The sequence below is a fragment of the Rousettus aegyptiacus genome, unplaced genomic scaffold (assembly GCF_014176215.1).
Source record: "Rousettus aegyptiacus isolate mRouAeg1 unplaced genomic scaffold, mRouAeg1.p scaffold_m13_p_4, whole genome shotgun sequence".
NCBI lineage: Eukaryota > Metazoa > Chordata > Mammalia > Chiroptera > Pteropodidae > Rousettus > Rousettus aegyptiacus.
The window spans coordinates 152,932,019-152,956,965 of record NW_023416307.1 but is presented as its reverse complement, the minus strand read 5'-3'; the positions used below and the strand labels follow the sequence as shown (position 1 = coordinate 152,956,965).

The 24,947-nt window shown below is 44.5% G+C and overlaps 1 protein-coding gene and 2 pseudogenes across 2 annotated transcripts in view; 1 reads left to right on the top strand and 2 right to left on the bottom strand.

Moving 5' to 3' along the window:
- LARS2 (leucyl-tRNA synthetase 2, mitochondrial) overlaps positions 1-24,947 on the bottom strand; it is a 120,393-nt gene that overhangs the window by 64,106 nt on the left and 31,340 nt on the right. For both annotated transcript variants that reach the window (XM_036218806.1, XM_016141333.2), the window contains exons 6-7: positions 14,681-14,770; positions 4,745-4,888 (exon numbers count right to left, since the gene is read on the bottom strand). In XM_036218806.1, coding sequence (XP_036074699.1) covers positions 4,745-4,888; positions 14,681-14,770 — 234 coding nt within the window. The remainder of the gene's footprint in view (positions 1-4,744; positions 4,889-14,680; positions 14,771-24,947) is intronic.
- On the top strand, positions 6,349-6,467 carry LOC118601867 (annotated as a pseudogene).
- Positions 13,520-13,638, bottom strand: LOC118602208 (annotated as a pseudogene).

Here is a 24,947-nt window from a genome sequence, read left to right as displayed (position 1 = left end):
TCCACATCCTGCACTTTGTCTTTCATCAGCCCCTGGGTGATGCCCCTTGACCACTGGGCAGACCTGGGGCTGCCCGTCCTGGCCTCCCCCGCACTCTCCTGCAGTGTGACTGTGACTCCACTGGGCTGTGACCACTCATGTCTGCCACTGTCCCCAGCTCCTAAGAGCAGGGACTTCAGCTTTTCTCATACGTCTTCTCGGTGCCTAGCCCGAGCGCTGGCCGGGTCCTCCATAACATCTGGGGGAAGGACGAACAGACGCAGACCAACCAAGAAGCAGGACGGACCGCCGGTTAGGAGCTCAAGCAGCCGATCTGAACCCCAGTCTGTTACTATGACACGTGTGAGCCTCAGCTTCCTCGTCAGGAAAACAGGAGTGACAGGAAGACATAAGCTCAAAGGATCAGAGTGAGGCTGACCTAAGACGGTGACGTACAGGCCTGAGCACTGATCAGATCGGGGCGGCGGGGAGGAAGTGGGAGGTGAACATGGACTTGGCTTATATTCGAGCAGTTGCCGGGGGAGGGCGCGGGGGGTGCCGAGCATGCCCAGGGTCTGCGAGGAGGCAGCCGCAGACGTCGAAAGCACAGGTCCACTAGAAACCCCAGATGGGAAGCCGTGTCCACTTGTCTCGCCGTCCAGCGGTCACTCTGCCGTCAGGAGCTGAGGCGCTCGCTCCATGAGACCGAACCCCTTTTGCTCCTGTACGTGAGCCTCCACGCACCCCCGCCCCCCGACACACACACACCCTCTCCCCGGGCAGCGCTGCCCACAAGACACCTCCCACACATCTCAGCCAAGCCCAATGCACGGTCCTCAGACACTCCCACTGCAAGTTGTTCCTTCCCTCCCACAGAATGTGCGGCTGAAATCACTTTTAACGTTTCACGAAGCAAACAGTCCTAGGAGGACCGGGTAGGGGATAAGGGGAGGAAAATCAAATACATTGCAGAATGGCTTTAATAAAGGATTTTTATATTTCAAGGTTCCCTGTAATGTTCACACCAGGCATTGTCTTTAGTTAAGCGAATGAAAGGATGGCTCCACCAGAGCTCCCCTCCCAGGCCAACCACCAGCTGAACCTCACAGCGGCAGCCCGGTCCCGCAGAGCCACCAAATCAGATGCAATTACAAAGCTCTAAAGGTAACTGCGGTGCACACAGCTCCCCGGCCATCCCAGCACCCGCTCCCCACCCCCTTCCGCCCACCACCTTGACTGTAGACCCTGCTTTCCTAGTCTCCTCTGAAGCTGGGGGTAGCCGCGTGGTACAACGGGGCTAACAGAACACCAGTGGAATTTTGCTAGGGGTTTCTGAGAAGGTTCCTGCTTTCCAGGTAAAAGAAATAGTCACTCACCACGCCCCTTCTGTTTCTTTGTTTTGAATGGAAAGTGATGTCTGGAGCTGCAGCAGCCATGTTGCAACTACGAGGCGATAGGCAGGACGGAAAGGCCAAGAGGACCCCCAAGATGCCAACGCAGAGCCCTGTCTCAGTTCAGTCCCAGAAGGGGAACTTATGTGGGGAAAGTTACCTCCCACTGGCTTGCGCCACCGTAATTAGGGGCTTCTGTTACTTGAGGCTGAAAGCATACCGATTTACTAGTTCACGTTTATTAATTAATGTAGCGGTACCTCTTCACTAATTCAAACTATTTCTATCACACCAGGTTTTAGAGTAGATGTCCTATCTCATTTAATCTTCAAAGATTCAGTCCCAGTGACCCAAGCACCTGTTGTTCGTACATCTCTAATCAAACGTCCGATGGCCGCTGCAAACGTGAAAGGGTCAGGACCACGTCTCCGCCAGGCGCCCCGTCCCTGGAAGCGGCGTCATCAGCCACTTCATGTCTAACCCAGTGTCGTCCGCGAGGACACCGCCGCCTGTACACGCTCGCCCAACAGATCACCACGTTCCACGGATTTCACTTCCCGAATATTTTTCTGACCTACCTATTTCTCTCAATGACTCTCACCTAAGTGTAAATTATGCATTTCTGAACCACTGAAATAGACCCGTAACTGGTCTCTCTGTACCCACGCTTGCCCTTTCCACGGTGAACGTATAAAAACACGTATCTGGCCATGTCATTCCCTTCCTTGGAATCCTTTAATGGCTTGCCATGGCCCCCAGGATAAATTCCAAATTCCTTAAGACCTAAAAGGCTTGCCCAGTCTGGCTCCTAACCACTGCTCCAATTTCTCTAGCCCTATCTTGAGTCTCTCCTTTTGGCTTCCTCAGTTTCAGCTATACTATCATTATTTTAGCTTCTCCAACTTGCCAAACATTTCTGTTTGAGGGCCACCGCACAATTGTTCCTCATATGGGGAGCTCTGCCCCCACCCCTCCCCCGGCTTTATTGCCTACTTAACCCTTACGTATTTCTCTGCATTTCAAACAGTGAATTGTCCATTTCAGATATTGTACTTTTCTGTTCTAGATCTCCAGCTGTTTTAAAAAAAGTTTCCTTTTCTCGTCTGAGATTCCCCATCTGTTCACTCATTATGACCATCTTTTCCTTTAAGTACTACACCATTTATATAATAGATGCCTCTGGCATCATCTTCTAATTCCAATACCAGCGTCATCTCAGGATCTATTTCTGTTGGGCTGCCTTTCCTTTCCTTTTATTTTTTCATCTCGATTATGGGTCACAATTTCTTGATTCTCTGCAAGTCTAGTAACTTTTTTTTATTATACGTTAAACATCACAGATGTTTTGTTCTGAAAGTTCCTTTTGAAGCTGTCAGGCTTACTTTTTTTTTTTTTTTATCAAGGTGAGACTTTTGATTTCGTCCTCTATTTAGGGTGTCATCCATATGTCTAATACGCGGCCTTCTGGGGTCTCGACTGCATACTTTTGGTTGGGCCGTAACTCCCAGGTCCCTGAGCAATGGTAACCCTGTCCTCCTCTCAGTCCCATAGCGATCGTTTCCTGTTAGGCCTTACGGAGTCTTGCCTTGCGCGTGTGCATCCCTCAGCCAAGGACTCGCCGTGAACACGGATTTCTGCCCACGCCTACCACTCCCACAGCATTCCCTCTCCTGATTTTCAGGGCAAACCAAGTGCTGACCTCCAAAGACAGCTTTTTCAATCAATCTGCACAGGAGTTCAGCAAGAACCGGGTGAGTCACCATGGTAACGAACCATTTCTGCTGAACAGCTGAAAATTCACAGCTGACAATTTAAAGGATAATGCCCCTCAGTTAGGTGATTACATTTCCAACTTGAGGCAGAGGTCAAAACAAAATAGCTAATTAGGTGGCTTTACAACAATGGCTGTTACAGAGTCATCTGACAGGTCCTTGAGGTGACCTGTCATCGCTCCTGGTAATGGACCCCGACTGCAGAGAGGGGCTCCCCCTGCCTGGAATGTCACAGAGAGCAATGTCCTCAGCTTTGTTCTCCTCATTCAGTCTCTCAATATTACCGTGTGCTTAAAAGGAGCAAGGCACTGTGTTCACAAGTTCTAATGAGTGGTTTTCCAAATGCATATGCTATTCTCTGCTACATTCTGAGTTAATTATAATGGCAAAATAGCCTCATTTAAGACATGTGTTTTGAGTGAGAACATTGGGGGTCACAGATCCATATGGCACTGGTACTGTAAGCTGGTGTGCCGCAGTTCTAATTCAGCAAAGTTTTGTAGTGATCAGAGGTTATTTGTAACTTTGTGCTTTCTTGCATACAGAAGCGCAGTACTGGATCTGACTCGAAGTCCATTTCAGTGCAGCACCCTAATTCCGACAGCATGACCCATGGGTTACCATGGAAAGGTACATCTATCCTCCTCTTGGTGACTAACGCGGGGAACGAAAAATCATGACATACCGCCAGTGGCCCTCGTGATGCTTTTACCTTTCCAGATCTTGTGGATGTCCGGTCTCACGCTATCGGGTACAGAGACTGTCGGAGTGCTGGGGGAAGTGTCCCTGATTTGCTTTAATCATTTCTTGCTGGAGTTCCAGGGTGTGATCGCTCAGTCCTACATCCTGAAACTTGGTAAGCTCAAAGGGCATCTTGCGTGGCGTGACCCCGGCACACCCAGAACGGGTTATTTTGCCCGGGCTATTGGTGATTTTAAGCAAGCCCCCTCTCTCATTAGTTGGCCTTACCTTGAATCCTTGAACACATAAAGCGCTGGAAGGTACCTTAAGGACCATTCAGTTCCACCCTCTTTTTACCGATGAGGAAACTGAGACCCAGGGACTCACACCAGTTTACACTATTAACTGGGGACACAAGAATTAGAACCCCGTGCTTCGGTCCCTAACTGAGCTCACTGCCACTCTGGCCTTCCCTCTTGGAGACCAGCTCTCTCTCTCTTCTCCCCTTTTAGATGGTCTTCTCTGGGCCCTCTGAAACGTCATTATACCTTTTTGGAGGTCTTACTGTAACCATACGGATGAAGATACTTTTTTCCTCTCTAGCTTTATTGCTAACATAATTGTAGATAAAACTAAACTTTTTTTTTTTTTTTTGGCCTCTATGGTAGTACGATGACTGAGGATGCTGAAAGGCCAGCAGGCGATGGCCTCCAGGGGCCGTTACTGGCTAATAACCGCAAGACCCAAACCCATCACCCTCTAGGTCAGCGGCCCCGAGGCCCGTGTGCTTCCTCTGTCTGTACCCCGTGGCTCCAAGGGCCCTTCCTAGAGTTCGCCCCTAACATGAGGCTCTCCAGCTCCCAGAAGACCCTGGTGCCAACACGTACGGCATTCTTGGGAAGTCTCCAGGCAGACACTCACCTTTGCATACGCGGTTGTCTTGATAAACCACTGTTTGAGGTACTTCTGTTCCACCTTTGCTCCAGAACGCCACGAACAGCCATGTTCATCTACCTGCTCGTTGGCAAGCACTGTTTGATCCACTGGGTCCCAGTTAACCAGCGCCTGTCACGAGTCATGAGACAAAATGAAGCAAGCTTGTGAGTGTACCGAAGGATCATTTCAGGGTCCCTTACACGTGAGAGGGTCTGCGAGTGCGGCATCTCTACTCTGAGACTTGACGGCACCTCCTTGGAGTACTGCTTGGCAAGGAAACCGTTAGCAAGCTGCTAAAAAAAAAAAGCCCACGTGAACTGCTCTGTGCCTTCATCTTATGAGAACAGTCTATAAGCACATGTCTAAGTCAAGTTCGGTGTATTCTTGTATGAAAGGGTGAACTTGGATTGGCAATGTTAGTAAACCAGAAAAGAAGGAAAAATGGTACCTAGAACTTCACAAAATTGGATTACTTTAGAGGAAACAAATACATTTATCTTAGTATAAATAGCTAACTTTATTGAGTGATGACCATGTGCTAGGTGCTGTGCTAAGGGCCTTACCAAAACTGTTTTTTTTTTTTTCATCCTCACAACCTTTTAAGGTAAACATATGATCTCCATATTGCGAAGGAGGAAATGGAGGAACAGAGACATTAAATACCTTGCTTAGGGTCACACAGTCAGTGAGTGTGAGACAAGATTGGAACTCAGGTCTCTAAAAACTATAAATACTTTTCTGCAATTTTTAAAAACTTCTGTTTAAATTAAGGTATAACACACACAGAGTAACGTGAATAAATCTTGAGTGTACAACTCGATCAATTTTTACCATCACTCATATCCATACACAGAACATTCCCAGATTCTGGAAAATTCTGTTGTACCTTCTCCCATCAACACCTGCCCCCCTAAAAGGTAGCATTATTTTGACATCTGTCGGAATAGTTGTATTTGGCTGACAGAACCTGCAGTCTTAACCATCATAAAGTTTCTCTCCATAGGGTTCTAATTCATTTCTATCTTCATTTAAAATAAATACGTCTGCCATCTACGTTCACTCCTTTATGACACTTAGGTACAACTTACTACGAAGAGGTAATGAGTACAGGGAGATGTGTTTTAGTACTAATACATCCTGACTTGATACACATTCTTTTAATGAGCAATTCTAACAAGAGATGGTGCTGAATACTGTCCATTTGCCCCTCCACATCCTGTTTGGGAGGGAAGCTGACCTCTGTGCCTTGCCCTCTGGCTGGGCTCAACCACTGAGAGGCACCCTGGCTTCTTCCCAGTTGCGCCATGGCTGGGATACAGGAGGCCACAGCCCCTGCCACAGCCACCACTCTCCCCGTCCCAGGAACCATACCCCAACACTGTCCCTTGAAAGCCTGGGATGCACAAACTCTGCTTCTGATGTCAGCACCAGGTGTTTGACCATCTCTTGAGTGTTTCCCTAAACTCTGCATGGAAACAGTCCCGTTACTATATGGTTCCGTTGGGTCATACCCTCTATTTCCTGTAGGGGTGGGCTCAGGCTAACCCACCTATGGGTTGTGATTTTACAACTTAAAAATTGTACATCCTGTCCATGGCCGTGCCACCCTGAACGACCCTGATCCCATCTGATCTTGGAAGCTAAGCAGGGTCGGGCCTGGTTAGTACTTGGATGAGAGACCACCCAGGAAGACCAGCTGCTATAGGCGTTTTTTTTAAAAAAAAAAAAGTAGTACATCCACTGAAAACTTTAAGCCTGTGAAGCCTGGAGTCGGAGTGGAGAAGACATGCCCTGAATGATTTCCTGCCCTCGTCCCAGGGCCCTGCCAAAGCCTCGACTCCATAAACATGTAGAGACAAAATACAGGACGAAAGTACCTTAGACCTACAACCTTTAGGTTAATAAACTCAGGATGATTTACTTATCAATTACGACTGCCTGTATTAGAGGCTGGGAGGCGTACCACTTAAAAAGGTAAAAAGAGAGAAACAAGTATTACTTAGTAATGAGGGCAGTTCTTTCAAGGGGCAACCCTCTCCCCAATCCATACCCCTCCCCAATCACATGCACAATTAAAAGCATGCAGAATATAAAAAGGAGGAGAAAAAAGCCATATATGCCTCCACCTTTGCTTTCTGCCCCTGCAAACCTCAGAGGATAAGGGAGAAGCAAGTACTGCATACTGCAGATCACAAAAACAAATAGGACTTTATTTTCTTATCAGCCTTTCCCACACGGCCCGGCATCTCTCGGGCTCTAGGTTACAAAAAGCAATGAGGAAAATGTGTTCTTAAGAGGTTTACACATTATAATAAAGCTCTGGTGTCGAATGAAAGACAAATAAAAGCAAAACACAAAAGTAATCTCCCTCCAGTGAAAGTTTTGGGGGAAGAGGAAAAATACCCAAGAATGTAGCATTTCAGATCTAAGACACACCAGCTGTGAGAACCCACTCGCATTTCTTCCCAGAACCATGATCCACCTCAACCACAGAAATGCGGGGCCCAGGCTGAGCCTTTCCCCTGGGGATTAATTAACCCAGGCGTGGTCAAAACCCAGCCTCCTGAAGCCCAGAGTTGCTTCCTACAGCCCTTCTTCCTGGTCTCCATCATACGGCTTCCCTTGAAGCCGGGGTCCTCTCCTTAGGGCATTCCCGGATTTTCATATTTTCAACACCGATGCATGTTCTGATTTTTAAGCAAGCAAGTCTTGCTACACAGAATATAGTTTCTGCACAACCTCACTGACTACAGGCGCTGCCCTGGCTGACATTTATGTTCTCTATCACTCACCGAAGTCAACTCCGTGCTCCTTTACAGTTACCTAGCCTGATCTGTAAGATAGAGCCAACACCTGTATTTTGAAATCAATCTTAAGTCAATACTGAACCATTAAACCACCTGCAAACCCAGTGAGCTCCAATCGATTCTGCCCAGTGCTTCCCTCACGAAATAAACATCACCGAATGAGCCATTCCAAACATGAGAATTTCCCCAGCCGATCAAGGGTTAAACACCAGGATTAATCTTTTTGTGTCTGAGCGATTTATGGGAGGCTTTTAGAAAGCATTTTAGAAATGCATACCACGACACAATTATAAACATGAATCAGCCGTGTCCACAAGGGTCAATTTTTGAAGTGACAGTGAGTCCCCATCGTTTCTGCCTCCTCCTCTTGGCCGTGAAGCTCTTGGAAGTGTAGGAAACGACGGGCTCCTGCTGGAGATTCTCGAGGCAGGATCGTCCTGACTTTGAGTTTATCAGCTCTGCTGTGAAACAGCAGCTGTGGTACCTGCTGCCCACCTCCCATCCCACCTCCTGTGCCGGACCGCTCCTCTCATCTGCCTCTTCCCTTGGAGGCCCCTTCCCCTTGCCTCCCTGGGACTCTGCACGCGATGCCAGTCCCTTCCAGATCACGCCCCCCACTGGCATGCTTTTTCCTCCTGGCCAACGTGTCACTCCTCAAGGCCTTTGGCCACTCTCTGCCACTGTCCTTGCTTCTTTCTCCTGAAGGTTTGCGTTTACACTGTCGAGACCTTTTTTGAATATATGATGAAGCTTCAGCTTCCAGAAGACTGGTAAACTATATAATTTAGGGTATCGATCTTCCCAAGGTCTATTAGCTTTTTTTCTTGACAGAAGCGTGTTTAATTAAAGAACGTCACATAGATCTTATTAACGGATCTAATTCTCAAAATCGATCTTGCTCCATTCCATCCAGAATGGGCCTAAGTTTGGACTGAGTCCGAGGGCAGGCGGAAGGTAATCGAGGCTACTGCCACCACCTTCCAGAGCCAGGGGCGGAGTGGGACAGGCCGTCTGCGCACAGAGTGTCCTTCGGTATGCTTCCTGAAGACGAGGCCACGCTGCAGGTGGGTGAATTCACATGACCACCAGCTGCCAGAGAATCGTGGCGACGGCCACAGACTCACGGTCCGCTAGAATGTCCCAGCATAACGCAGCATCATTTTCTATACTAACTACAACCACAGAATTCTTTTTTTTTTAAACCACGTAAGTGAAATTAATGTTCTCCCAAGCAGAGGTCTTCATATTCATATCTATGGCTGAAAATACTTTCGTGAGAGCAAGAGCAGAATCCTTTGGTGGTGAAAATGAACATTTTGATGGACAGTGCTTGTTAACAACGAAAGTCTTAAATACCCCGGCTACAGTTAGTAATGGTCTGCTATAATTCTTGCCCTAAATGTTCATTTATACAGTATACAGAAGAACTGAACTTAAGGGTTCATGCTACCTTTTATGTTCCTTTTTTTTTTTTTTTACGTTACAACAATATTATTAGAGGAAATGTATTAATATATGTTATTTTTGGTTAAATATGCTTTACGATGTGTTTTGTGCAGTCTTTCTAATGTCAATTAACTTTCTGAAGTTCATTTGGAAAGTTTATATTTTAAAATAAAAATAGAAATAGAAAGCTGACGCCAGCATGTTTTATGTTTTCATGCCAATTTGAAAACAGCCATCCAAAAAAAGGAGAGCAACGTGGAAAATACCTGGGATCAGGACTAACTCTGACCTTCAAACAATGTGCCAGTTTTTAAATTCAGTTTATGATGTTTTTCTTAAGATTATGACATTTTCGTGGTGACTTAAAAAATCAATATGCCAAAAACATTTAAGTCAACGACTAGCAACAAGAACACTCTTTCTAAATGAAAATCCAAAAAATAACCTACACTATTCTTCCCTAATACCTGTCCACGGATGGGCTGCCTTAGATTTCGCCAGGAAGCTTTAGGATTTTTTTTTTACTTCCTCTTTTCCCAATTGAAACACCACGATTACTCCAGGTAACTGCAGGCATGCTCAGGTGGCCATTTACTGAGCACCTACTCTGTGTCAAGCCCCATCCCAGGATCTTCCAAGCATTCACTCATTTAATCCTTGTAACAACCTATGAAGTAAGCAGAAAAGGCACACGGTAGGCAGAACAACTGTACCCCAAGGACATCTACATCCTAATCCCCAGAACTAGTAAATATGTTCCCTACGTGCAAAAGGTCTTTGAAGACATGGGTAAGTGAAGGATCTCGAGATGGAGAGATTAACCTGAATTATACAGGTGGACCCAATGTAACGACAAAGGCCCTTACAGGAGAAGGAAGGAGGCAGAGGCGTCAGAGAAGGAGACGAGACAGAAACACAGGTCAGAGAGATTGCAGGATGCTACACTCTTGCTTTGAAGGTGGAGAGGGGTCAAAAGTGAAGGAACGCGGACAGCTTCCAGAAGCTGGAAGAGGCCGGGAAACATCCGCCTCTATAGCCTCCTGGAGGAAGGCAGCCCGACAGCGTGACCGTGGCCCATCAAGACCCATGGCGTGGACTTGGCGATGTCCGGAACTGTAAGACAACACATTTGTGTCATTGTAAGAGACCAAATTGTAGTCCTTTGTTACAGCAGCAGCTGCAGGAAACTAATGCAGGTTGTTTCCACGACAGAAGCAGTCAGAGGGAAAACTGGACACATTCCCCAGGGGCGGGCGTACTGGGGGTCTGCGGAGCGCCACAACTGAGGAGAGGAGAGGCATCTGCAGCTAGCGGGACGGCTGTGCCTCTGCAATGGGACCCTCCCCGGGCTCCCCTCTCATCTTTAGAAAAGCTACTCAGCTCCTAAGATGCTGTGATCAGCTTTGGATCCGATCCACCGGCGACGAGGTTAAGTCTCCTCTTTGGGTTTGCTGTGCTGTATAACTGAGGCAGCATCAACAAACCCCGAGTGCAGAGACAGAGAAGCGAGGGTCCTATAAAGGATCATACAATATCCAAGAGTGCAACTTAAATAGACAGTAAGTAGATACAAAAACAAAGCGTCCTACAAAGGCATGTTGCACAGCACACACGAGGGTCCCATGTGAGAAATGTCTGCACTAGTACATTAACACGTCCCATCATCTCATATCCCGTGCACATGAAATAAACAGTAATCACGCGGCTGAGAACAGGTAACAATGGACAACCCAGTACAACTCCTCACACTCTGCACAGAACCGCCTGCTCCTCCCCGCGGTTCGCCTGCAGTCCGCCTCTGCTCTGCTGTGGCTCTTTCATGTCTTGTAACGTGGATCTGTGTTTCTCCTCCTTGCCGTCTCTTGACATACGTCATGTTGCCCATGATACTTGGCTCCCTCTGCCCAATTCCAGTCTGGAAGCTCTTTGGGATATAATTACTGTCCCCCTGGAGCAATGGGGGCTCTTCTGGAAATGTCTGGGAGGCTCACTGAATCTGATGAATGGCGTGGGAACCTCTGATGATTTTCCCACTCTTTCTCCTCCTACCTTTTTGCTTCTGAATATTGAATGATACCGTTAAGAAAACTTACCCCAGACTTAGAAAAAGACGAAGTTATTTTACAACCCGGCCAGAGCATAAAGGGAGAGGTGCACTTGTAGAAAACTCAGAGCAAGGCCAAGGATTTCTGGCTGGGAGTAATGCAAAGGGCTCCCAGCCAGTGACAATGCAAACGATCCCTGTTTCATAGAAAAGACAGCCCTAAAAGTTAGGTGTATCGCTTGCAGGACATTACGCAGTTGTGATTTTATTGGCAAATTCATTTCAGCATTCCTTTGACTCTATAAATCTCTACTCCTTGAAATCTCATTTGAACTGATCTTAATCTATAACTGGTTCTCTCACTTATTAACGAGCTGAATAAAATCTTTGACACATGTTCACTTTGTATTTGCATGGAAGCCATGTTGCTAACTTTTGAAAAGTATGCTTTAACAATACGAGGTGGTCTGTTGCAGTCAGAAACTCTGGACAGGAATTCTTGCCTCCCATCAGTCCTCACATGACGGGGCCCTGGGCATAGGGACGACTGTATTTCAAAGTTAAACTGACCCAAGAGACTCTGCATTAGATTAGCATGACTTGGTTCCACAAAGTTCTCACTCACGATTCATCTCAAATTTTAATGGCGATTCAATAGTTTCCTTGGGGAAGAAAAAAACATAACATAATATTTTAAACAACTTTTGATTTTTCTTAATTTAAAGGTGAGATCAGGGGTAGGGGTTATTTTCTTTGTATAGTGTGTCCATAAAACTCTGGGGGTCCCTGAGGCCCTTTCGAGGGGTCTCCAGGTCAAAACTATTCTCATTAAAATAATAAGGTGCTATTAACTTTTTCACTGTGTTCACATTTGCACTGATAGTGCAAGAGCAATGGTGGGTGAGACTGTTGGCCCTCAGCTCCCACCAAGGTGGTGGTACCAAACTGTACCTGTGGTCACTGGGGTGTTCACCACTGAGCACTTACAGTATTGGGGGTGGGGGGGAGCCAGCTTCACTAAGAAAGGCCTTAATGAAGCAGTAAAATTTATTGATTTTATGAAATCTTAATCCTTGAGAACGCATCTTTTTAATATTTTCTGTGATGAAATAGAAAGTAGGCATAAAGAACGGCTGTTGCATAGCAAAGTGTGAACATTGTCTTGACAAAAAGCACTGATAAACTGTTTGCGAGCTGAATTAGCCACTCTTCTTCATGTAACTGTATTTTCATATGAAAGAATGACAATTTTGGTTATTCGGACTTAGGTACGTGGCACACATTTTCTCAAAAATATACAAAGTAAACCTGTCACTCCAAGGAAAACAACTGATGGCATCTGCTGTCAATGATAAAAATTTAAACTTTCAAGTGAAAATCAGAATTATGGAAAATTTCTATCTGCCCATCATGAGTTCACAGATTCCCCAAACTTAAAGGCTCTTCTGATGATATTGCACAATGAAATAAGTATATTTGGAAGATGTGCATAAATAACTCACTGAATCAGTATTTTCCAAGTGACCAAGCATGATGCTACAAAAGTATGCATAGGTTAAAAAAAAAAAAAAATCCATTCAAGGTCCAAGACAGACTGATACATTTGAATAAAACAGAGTACAAAAAGGTCATTGATGTTTCAGATTCAACACTGCAACTAATCTTTAAGAAACCACACTTACCAAGTTAGGGTATAGTATCAAAGACTATTCATAATTAAGTGAAAGGGTTATTAAAATACTCCTCCATTTTTTTTTTATAAGTTCTGTTTATTATGTTTATTATTTTTCCTGGTATTTACTATTACAACTTTAATTTTGGTATATTATCTTTAGACAGTTCAGCTGACCCTCTGCCATGTACTGTGGGATACTCAGCAGACCCAGACAGCCTTCCTCCCACGCTGACCCCTCTTCCAGTTTCTGCTATTTTTATTTTTGCTATTTTGTTATCTTTTGTTACCTTTCTAGCTTAAAAAAAAAAAAGATGTAAATCTCTAATTTTTCATCTATGAATCCTTCCTAGAAAAGATGAAGAGAATGTTTCACTTGCTTCTACTTCTCTTCCCCAATTTCTCCTCGTGATTTTTGTTAGCTATATTATCTTTATGTTGTCAAGGGTTAAGATATTTTTGCTTTAGTCTGAAATTCAAGTTGAGCCTTCTGCATTTGTCTCTGCATTGACTCTAAAACTTTTCGAACTTAGAACATAATGATTATGTAAGTACTGTTCATTGTAAGAGCAGTGTGATGTGACTCATGGAAAAGTAAATGTAATTCTACATTGTTAAATCCCTCTGGTCAAAGCAGAATGTCTCCAGCATAAAGGTACAAATTTCCTACCTGTTAATTCTGAATTATTTTATTTTATTTTATTTTATTTTATTATTTTTTAGGCGAGACAACCCTTAGTTGACCTCACAGAATGCAAGGACCTTGTCAGCTTACAATCTCTTATTTTTTATGCCTACAGCACCTGGTCTCCCTAGGTGGTCTCCCATCCAAGTACTAACCAGGCCTGACTCTGCTTAGCTTCCAAGATCAGATGAGATCGGGCTTGTTCAGGGTAGCATGGCCGTAGACCTAAATTTTTTAGACCAGTGTTGTCTAGTAGAACATTTTGTGGTGATGGAAATGTTCTCTATCTGTGTTGGCCATACTAGCTACTAGAACATGAATGTCCCTTGTGTGACTGATTGATGACCCGAATCTTTAATATTAATTAATCTTAATTACTTTAAAGTTAAATATCAACAACCACATGCCATCAGTGGCTAAAGTCCTAGGCAGTTCAGTTCCAGGCTACACTATGATACTCTTTCCCTTATCTTCCACCATCTAAGGCTTATCTACTATTATTGAGCTCCTCCCATAACAAACATCTCCATTTCTTGGGAGACAACTATGAACAGGCACTGTGATATTCTTCGAACATTATCTCCCCCTTTCCAAGACCCTGAAAGGATGATGTTACCACCCCACTTCACAGATGACAGACCATGATGCCTGGGGGTTGTTACCCATGATTCTTGGAGGTTAAGTTACTTACCCACGATTCCCAGAGGTTAAGTTACCCATGATTCCTAGAGGTCGTTACCCATGATTCCTGGAGGTTAAATTACCCATGATTCCTAAAGGTTGTTACTCATGATTCCTAGAAACTATGCTACCCATGATTCCTGGAGATTAAGTTACCCATGATTCCTAGAGGTTGTTACCCATAATTCCTAGAAACTATGTTACCCATGATTCCCGGAGGTTAAGTTACCCATGATTCCTGGAGGTTAAGTTACCCAGCAGACATATATCTGGGAGAGATAGCTGAGCTAGGGTTTGAGAAGCCCGTGTTCCTACTATGCTTCCTCCTTGATCTCAGGACAAGACCCAGACCTGTGTTATGTGCTGGGAATTTAAGGGTGAAAGACCCAAACCCTGTCCTGGAGGCACCAAATGAAGCCGAGCAGTGATTATTTTCTGGGTCTGCTGTGATTGCTTTCATGAACTAGAGTTAGTATTAATTTTCACAGCTACTGTGCAAACAGGGTCTATTTGTTTATTTAACAATGATGTGTTCTAAGAAGATAAAGTCTATAAAATTTTTAAAGTGTGGCTAACTTTAACTTACCTCCTTTTGATAGGCTAGTCCAGCTTCATAGAGTTTAATAAAGAGGTACTGAGTCCATTTGTAGTAATCTGGCAAACACGTAGTTATTTCCTGTCAAAAGGGGAGAGGGAAATCATGCATAAGCCATTGTAAATACTGCTCCCACGCTACGCAATATATATATTAGTTTTGCAATTCATTTTGAAAAGCAATCATTTTACCAGCTGCAAAAATTTTACCAACCTATGATATTTTCTATCAATTGGTAAAGAGAGGGGAGAAGCAATTTGTTCTGGGAAGAGAGATGTTACTGAAATGTTGCCCCCACTTTCCCAGGGCATGTTTAATGATGAGAAAATCAATTTGAAGTCTTCTGTACACCCCTTCCTCCACCCATGCAGGTAACAGGTGAATTAGGTTGTACAAAATTGAGTAGTATTATTGTTGTCACCAAAAACATATTTTGGGGACCATGAAGCAAAAATCGTGACTGTCATTCATTTTGAAAGCAATCATAAAATTCAAGAGGAATATTTGCCTGCTTCCATACAATCCTCATTTGAAACAAATCTTGTGTTTCTAACTATAACCGGGGCCTCATAGCTCATTTAGACTCATTATACCCCATCTATCCCATTCTGTGAATCGGACCGGTGTCTAGAAGACCCATGAAATATATTATCATATATTAAACTTAGTGATAAATCACCTAGCTTGTATTTCCAAGCTTAACGCAAAGGTCCCCCAAATGTATTCTCTGTCCTGAAAACATGTGCTATAGAATCTTTAAAAATAGGTTATTGATAACCAACCTATAAGGTTTACCACTGATGAAGTCAAATAAGGGTAAAGACTTCTACATCCACACTGTTTCTTTTCTAGGGCTCTTCTTCACAAAATAGCTAATGTAAAAATGGATGCAGGACAGGGGACGTTCCAAATGGTCCCATTTGTTTCCGACTTTTGATAGAAGGCACACTTCTATAGAAAGTGCAAACAACTCAGCCTGTCTTCAGATGACTAAGTGAAGAGAGAACTTAAAACCGGGAAGGGAAGGCAAGTGTGGCAGGAGCTGAGCAAGGGGTCAGGGCAACTACTGGTGCTCCAAATGGGCTGTTTCTCTTATGTAAGATTCTTATGTATTATGTCCTTTTACGTGCTGCTTTATAAAAATAGCAGAATAATAACCACTAGAAAACAAAGAACTCTGATCACCAGTTCCACTCCCCGCCTGCAAGGCAGAGAGTGAATAACCAGCCAATCTCACAGCTTTGCCCACACGGTAGCTGTCCCCTGCCGGGCCGGCCCCAGGCAGTGCTGGAGCTGTGATTCTGAGCCACGTGCGCGACATAGCCTGTACCAGCTCCCAAGGCTCCATGAACGGCAAGTCTGCAGGGGTGTTGTGCACAAAGCACTTTACCAGCTCAAGAATCGGACCAGCGCAGTGTGGGTGGGCTTGCTCCCCAGAACCTCCCAATTCATCCTCATCCCTTCATTTCCTCACCAGCTACCCCGCCCCCTGCAGGCCTGGCACAGAACTCACTCATTTTCCTCAGTTTTCCAGACGAGCAACTGAAGAACTTGCATTACTAACAAAATCTAGGGCGGGATTCTGAGGCACCTGAAAATTATTTGTAAATGAAGAATGAACTAAATAGACACAGGAATTCCTATATGTTGAATCAAATCTGTATCCCCTCATGCAGGTTTCACAAACTAAATTCAAATTACATTGATCCACAAGATGAACTGGGATAGGGGGTGGGGGTAGGAGGAATGAGATAAAAATGCCCCCAGACCTTGTTATTGTGGATATGCTTGTTTTTCAAAATTATTATTCATTAGAGGTTTAAAAAAAACACGTGAAGCATACATGATAAAATGACAGTTGTTCAATTTGGAGCGTGAGAGTTCTCTTTTCTCTATTTTTGTGTGTATTTAAGTTTTTCATAATAAAGCATTGAAATATTTTTTAAATTGTTTTTTTTAAATACTTCTAATGAACATATCTGTCTATATTATACGTACGCATGCATGCATGCATGCAGGTATGTATGTATTTTCTCAGCCCTGAATCTGCTTCTGTAGATTGAGAGTAAAAATTACACAGCAATGGAACAGCAATATCTTCATTTAGGTTTATGGTTCTGGAAATCACTTTACCTAAAATAGAAGCAAGATGATGATCCAGTCAGGGGGGAAAAAAAATCGTTATCCAACCAAGCATTAGCCTGCTTTCAGTCAAACGTGAATGCAAAGTACGTTCTCTCTGAAGTGTCAGCTCTGCGGTGAGTGGAGGGTGGGGGCTGCAGGCCCCCTTCCTTCACCCTGCCTTCCAACCTGGGTCTGACCTGTGTTATTTATATTGGGTTTCTACGTACGTCATATGAAGAAAGGTGCCCTCAGCTGCTAAGAGTACATGATGAAAACCACTGCTCCAGGATCTCTAGGCCTTTCCCCACCGTGGAGGAGATAATGTTCCATGACGTGACCACTGCCGTACAAAGACATCACTTTTATTATATTATATCCCCGTGAGCTCTAGAAAGCTCAATCTAGCAGCAGAGAAACCAAGTTTACGCAGCTGGGACCTCAACTGGCATCATTCTTCCACACTGCAATTTTACATTCTACCTCGTTTTTAGCGGGAGAAATATTTTGCACATTCACAGCCAAACACAGCGCCCAAAACAGACAGTGAGCTCCCTCAGAATACGAGTGAGGCTCAGAACACCACGACCCTTTGAGACCTGCCACCCGCACCTCGGAATGCACGAATTAATAATAATAACTACGCCAGCCTTGCCAGGAGTTCCTGCAGCACAGTGCCTCGGCAGTGACGGAATGCACGGAGGCTGAGCCGCAGAGACCTGCTTTACTGCCCTTGATTAACACAGCACTCGGTCTGCGCAGGAAGACGCACGGCACTCATCACCTCGTGTGGACCTCCTTGAGGTCCCCTCAGGCTAGCACCCTTTGCTCCAGGAAGAGGGTATGACACAGAGTGATCGAAGGAAAGGAATCTGCTTTGGGGCCATTTAACTTGGGTTCAAGTCCTTGCATCGTCATTGGCTTTGTGGCCACGGCCAACGGTCCCCATCGAGAAAACAGGGGTAACGAAGCAGAGCCGAGAGGGCTATCGGGAGGACAAACTGAATAACGTATGTGAAGCACGTGCAGGGCACACGGGCGGCATCAGCAGTGCGACCGCCCCCGGCTTGGCTCGGAGCGAGCTGCAGGAGGAGCGAGGCTGGCTTCGTTTTTGCATTGCTCAGAGAAGGGCCGATGCCCCTGCCAGGCTACTGGGACAAGGCGAGAGGGAGAGGCAGAGGACTAGGGTCAAGGTAGCTTAGTGTCACCATCCCTTACCAAATATTGGCTTTCTGACTAAAAAGAGAAGGTGTTTACGAGGAAAAGACCGAAACAAATGACCCAGATAGAGAAATCCATGCAAGGGCGCCCCGGGTCACCTCTGGTGACAATCCGCCGCGGGGAGAGCCGGCTAGGAGGCCCCCTGCCCAGTGTCTGCCCTGGCAGGATTAGGTGCGTCTTTGTTTCTTCGTCCTGCTGCACTTTGACAGTCATTGCCCCCAGATCGCAGAACTGCTAAGGTCACTCCAAGCCATGTGCATTTCATTTGCACTGCAACCTCACAATTCTTTAGGGTTAGCTATCAGGATATAACAAAATAAAACGAACGAAAACCTGCGGCAACATGTTTATCGGGCCAGCCTTTCAGCAGTCCTGCACGCTGGGAAATAAAGGCAGTGAGGAAGGCGCGTGGCTGCCGAGCGGCACACTTCCCAGCGACAAGGCTTCGCCTCCCCTTCTCCTGTCCCACCATGAGCATGAGCCACCTGCCTTCCAAACAATCAGTCTTGGAAGCGGAGCAGTGCTCACATGCCTTTTTAAAAAATGATCTTTTGTAACACGCATTCTTGTCATTTGCTTTTTACTGCAAGGGAAACGGATGATAATGACCTTGCTCTTCAGTCCCTCCCAGGTTCTCTGAAAGGAAGAGGTTCTAAAAGCACAGCTCAAAGGCCAGAGAAATCGGCCCCAGGATTCATATTGTGCAGCGTAGAAAAAATATATACATCTGTTCTGTGACAGATGTTCCTCGCGGGTGACTGTTCATGGTTCTGGTCCACAGCTCTGTGCACCTGCTGTGTTGGAAGAAGGAAGGAGGCTTATGAGGAAATCTGCTGGATCAGGACACTCGTGGCCAACCCTGCACTGAGTCCTCTAAACACTAAGCGCTCAAACTTGGTTGCACGTTGGAATGGAGCTTTAAAAGCTGCTGGTGTCCGGGTCTCACCACGCCGCCTGAAATGTCACATGCGGCCAAGGTTGGGGAGCGCTGCAGAGAGGTTCCCCCCAACCACACCGCCCTCTCAAACACTGCGTGAGAGACGGGGTCCTGTCCTGCCCTGGATTTCCACAGAACTTAATAAATTCTTCACAGAGCCTAGCGTACTGGGGAAAAAAAATACCAACATAGAAACAAACACTAGGCTGCCTCGGAATGACATTGACCATGGTGTCTGAGCATTGGCTCTGCCATGGACTTGCTGGTGACCTTGGACATATGGCTCATCTCTCCAGGCCCACTTTCCTCATCTGGGAACTATGATGCTGTAGCTACCGTGAGGATCGTGGGATCTGAAGAGGGTTAGCTTGTCTTTCCAACACTGTCTGGCCCAGTATGGGTATAAAGCAGGTGCTCAGTAAATCCTCATTAAACGCAACAAATACATCAAAATGCAGGTGCTCAGGTGCTACTATATTTAAAGAACAATGCCTTGAGAGCCCTTGTTCATTTTCTTAACTACAACAGGCTTTCCAAAAATGTCCCTGGGACTAGAATCTACTTTCTTCACTCTAAACGTTGTCAAACATGAGTGGGGTCATGTGAGAACTGCCATTCCAATTCAGGCCGCACAGAGCGCTTTAAGAAACGCGTGTGCCGAACCTCCAAACGCCCAAAGGCAGATGAAGAAGAATCACGTTTGTCCCTATCAGAAACTTCCACATCACAAACAAACGGTGGCTTTTTAAGAGAAGACTCACTTTTGAAACTGAGATCAGTTTCTCAACTCCCTCCCTAGTAGTATAAGGCTGGTTCAGAATTCTGTTTCTTCCTATTTAATGCTCCAATGAGAAAACATTCACTAAAGATCTACTGCCCGGTCCTAAGAGACTCACTCATCAGCTAGAGGTGCAGAGAACAAGAATGGATTTCCCACCCAAGTCAAGGTTCTGTTTGTTCATTCACTCGCTGAATTATGCCAGGATGGTTACTGAGTACCATGTACACATCGGCACTGGGCGAGGTGGCATGAAGATGGCCTCTCTTCCATGACTGAGAAGATCAGGGCCATCTGCCGTAGGCCTTTTCATAGTCTCTCCTCTCGCAAGCATAGTTCTCTGAATTGTCATCCCCGCCCCGTCCCATTCATTCCCGTTCTCTGCGAGGGGAGAGGGGAGAGAGGCGATCCAGAACCCACCGTAACACACCCACAGGCATCCCAGGCCCTGGCCCTGGCCCTCCTGCCACTCCAGTTTCTGCTTTGTTCCATCTCGTTTGTATCTTTCCCAACAACTCTGTCATCTGCGGGCCCAGTCAGGGGTCCCTGTCCTAGAACACAGGGCCACCTCTTGCTCCTTCCTAAACTGCTCTCCCCGGCGGCTCCCACTGCTCAGGCTTCCGCGGCCTCACTGGCCGCTTCCTCTTCTCCTCATCTCATCTCTCTTCCTTTAACTGTTTGTTAAATTCCATCTTTGCCAAGCTTCTGCCTCTGGCCTCTTTTATCTCCCCTAGTCTCCTCCTCAATGCAGAGTTGAAGGAACAGGTGTTAATATCAACGTAATTAATTAATCATGAACCTACCATTTGTCTGAGAATTCATTTTGAGGTAGTTATGCTTCTTCACCTCAGGACTAACTTTAGACTGAAAATAACCATTTAATGAATAACCTCTTAATGGCAAATGCTAGACACTGTGCTTTTGTAGAACATGCATTTTGTTCTTAAAGGTCTTGTATTTCACATCCAGGGCTAAATTCTCAAGTGATTTGAAAGGTTCGTGTTCTACATGCTCTTCAGCCAATTTAGACAATGAGCATAAATGGAAGGGAAGTCATGGTCTTTGCAGTTTTAAACACAACTCACACAATCCTTCTGAACTGAAATCTGCTTGGTTAGTGAGCTCCTGTTTTTACTTTGTTCTTGACCATTATTTTTTTAGCACTGCTGTTTTTATGGTAACCTAAAAGCTGTCTCCCACTACAAACTACACTAGATTCTGAGAACTACCCATAATTGGACGAGAAGCAATAATGTGCTTAATTTCTTGGTAACTGTCCTTTTTTGCCAGCCGACAAGAATTTCATCGAGGCAGTCTCACAACACAGACAGCTTTTCTAACTAGACAGTTGGGAACAGAAAACCCTCCATTAAACTACAGATGAGACTAATGGGTTTGAATTACAACTTGTTATCTGTCTGCTTGAACAGACGCCAGTATTTCCACCATCCAAGCCAAACTGGCTCTCCACAATTGTCGCATTTTTCTAAACGGAAAAGAACATGAACTTTACCTGCAATGTGCCTGAAAATTTCAGGACCAAGAGGACAGAGTCATCTGAAAGGTATTTTTTGAGACGTGAGTTCTCCGGGTTTCCTGAGTTACGTGAAGGCTGTTTGTTAGACGTGGGCGCGAATCCAGAGGAAGCAAAAACATCCAGCCATCGATTGCGCGGATGCAAAACGGTGACGGCGGCACCCGAAATGAGCTGCGCCGCTGCCCGCCAGCTCCACCAACAATCAGTGGACGCCTGTCAGCTTTCACGGGTGACATGGACCAAAAAATAAATAAAACCGTATGGAGAAGAAGGTGGACTGGCTAGGAACCTCTACATCTGAAGGATGACACAGTGGTGAGTTCCACGGATTTTCTTCATGCCTCATAAGTCCCAGGGTGGGAGCTAATGGAGCCCAAAACCCAGCAATGCCAAGAAATACAGGCAAGAAGAAAAGAAAAAAGAAAGAAAAGAAAAAGAAAAGCCTGGCTCTCTCTCACCAGAGTACCAGGAAAGGGACAATCTGGCAAGAGAAAATTTAAACAATAACTGCTCTACTCCAGCCAACACCACGGGAAACACGACGGCCCCAGCCCCACCAGCAAAGCCTTAGTGGAGACCCTACGCTTACGACCCCCGGAGATGATAACAAAGCCCCCCAACCTCTGCGCCAGGGTGGTGTCAAAGGAAGTCAGGTGAAGAGCCAGGACTTCTCCGTCACCCCACCTCTGGGCGTTACTGAACAACGCCCTCCCGGAAGAGACCGCAGGGGGAGTCTGGACTTTAAACTACTCCAACCAGCAGCAATGAGGTGCCGCTCCCGCTCCCTGATGGGACAGTGTCAGAAGAGGTGGGATGGATCCTAGACTGGATCCTAGACTCCCAGGTCCACGGAGAAGGAAAGATGCGGGCTCCCGCTGTGCCCACTGAAGCAGCTATCAGAGGAGACCTTCTAATAAACAATGATTAAATAAGATCCAGCGTCTTAAAAGAATCCCCCTAATGTCCAGGTTTCAATTGAGAATCATTAGCCATACCAAGAACCAGGAAGATTTCAAAGTGATTGAGGAAAAGGCAATCAACATAAGGCAACACCACGATGACCAAAATATCAAAATTATCTGACAAGGATTTGAAAGCAGCCAGTCGAGAAAAAATTTCAGCAAGAAATTATAAACAGGCTTGAAACAAACAGTAAAGCAGAAAGCCTCTACAGAGAAAGAGAAGTCATAAAGAACCAAATGGAAATTTTAGAACTGAATAATACAATAACTGACATAAAAAGCTCAATGGATGGGTTCACCATTGGATTGGAAGGGACGGAGGAAAAAATGAGTGAACTTGAAGACGGGGTAATAGAACTGATCCAATCTGAACAAAAGAGAGAAAACAGATGGGAAGGAAATGAACAGAGCTTCAGGGACATGTGGGTTTATAACAAAAGCTCTAACCGTTCATGTCACGGAATCTCACAAGGAGAGAAGGAGAGCGGAACTGAAAACGTATTAGAAGAAATAACTGCTGAAATTTTCTCGAATTTGGAAAAACAACATAAACCTACATATTCGAGAAGCTGAGCGAACCTCAAACAAAATAAAGCCAAAGAAATCCACTCCAAAACACGTCATAGTCAAATTTCTGAAAACTAAAGACAGAGAAAAAAAATGCATTATCATAGGGAGAAAACAATTCAAGAGATAGCCAAGTTCTTATCAGAAACCAAAGAGGTCAGGAAGAAGTGGAACAATATTTTCTGAGTGATAAAAGAAAGGAACTATCAACCTAGAAGTGTGGATTCGGTGAAATTATTCTTCAACAATGACGAGGAAATCGGGACATTCTCAGGTGAAGAAAAGCTAAGAGAGTTGGTCATGAGCAAACCTACGCTTAAAAAAAATGACTAACAGCTGTTCTCTACGCAGAAGGAGAATGATAAAAGAGAGAATCCTGAAACATTAGTAATGAAGAAAGAACAAAGAAAGAAACAAAATTATGGGTAAATACAACAGACTGTCTCTTGAGTTTTCAGCATTGTTTGGTGGTTGAAGCAAAAATTATAAACACTAATGTGGTTCTCAATGTACGTATCTGTTCCAGGTGGACGGTGTCAGAACTGAGTTAAACTGTAGGACACACAGCTGGTGTTGCAGAATTTCCTGATGTGCGGAAAACTCACACATTTGGTGTCATAAGTTGTGGGGCAGTTCAGTACAGAGAGTAGAGGAGACACACAGAGCAGTGTGAGTTTTCCCTCTAGCAAATCACATGGAATATATTCTCTGATCATGATGGCATCGAACATGAATTCAAGATCAGAACTTTAATAGGAAAATCTCCAAATATTTGGAATCCGAAGAACACACTTCCAAATGGTCCATGAATCAAAGAGGAAGTTTTGAGAGAAATTTAAAAATTCGAGAAAATTAAAATACAATAGATGAAATTTTAAGGGATGCAGCTAAAGCAGCGCTCACATTAGAATTCAGAAAAAGTATCAAATCAATAATCAAAGCTCTTCAAGAAACTAGAAAAATAATAACAAAATAAACTCAGAGAAAGATGAAGGAAGAAAATAATAAAGACAAAAGTGGACATCGATGAAATTGTAAATAGAAAAAATATCAAGAGAAAAATCAATGAAACGAAGAAGTTGCTTATTGGAAAGATCAATAAAACTGACAAAGAACAAGAGAAAAAACAGATTACTAATATCAGAAACAAAACAGAGGTATCACTATAGAACTTCCAGGCATCAGAAGGATAATAACGGGATACTACAAACAACTCTACACGTGTGATTTTGACAACCTAGATAAAATGGACTAATTCTCAAAAAGCACGGACTACCACAATTCCCCCAATATGAAACAGATAACTTGAATAGCCTATAACTATTAAAGAAGTTAAATTCATAATTAAAAACCACCTCAAAGAGAAATCCCCAGGCCCAGATGGTTTCACTGGAGAATTCAACCAAATGTTTAAAGAATTAACACCAATTTTACATACTCTCTTCCAGAAAATAGAAAGGAAACTATGCTAAACTCATTCTCTGAAGTCAGGATTACCCCGATACCAAAACCAGCAAAGACATCTTGAGAAAACTATAAAGCCGTATCCCTTGTGAATATGGAGGTAAAAATTCTTAACGAGATATTAGCAAACAGAATTGAGCAGTATGTAGGAAAAAATTATACAGCATGAACAAGTGGGTTCATTCTCAGGATGCAGGGCTGGTTCAATATTAAAAAAATCAATCAATGTAATAATCCATCATATTAGCAAGTTGAAGAAGAAAAATCACAGTATCATATCATTTGATGCAGAAATGCATCTGACCAAATTCGGTACCCATTAAGAACTAAAACTTTCAGAAATCTAAAAACAGAAGGAGCTACCATAACTTGATAACGAACACCTACAAAAGAAGCTCCTGTGATCTCATCCATAACGGCGAAAGATTAAATGCTTTCCCTCCTAAAAGCAGGAACAAGACAAGTGTCAAATCAATAATCTAAGCTCTCGCTTTAAGAAACTTGAAAAATACAAGCGAAATAAGCTCAGAGAAAGCAGTGCTCTCACCACTGCTCTTCAACAAAGGGTTGGAGGTTTTCTCCAGAGAAATAAAACAAAATAAAACAAGAAAAAGAAACAAATGGCGTGCAAAAAAAATAAAAAATAAAAAAAGAATAAAAATGCCCCCGTT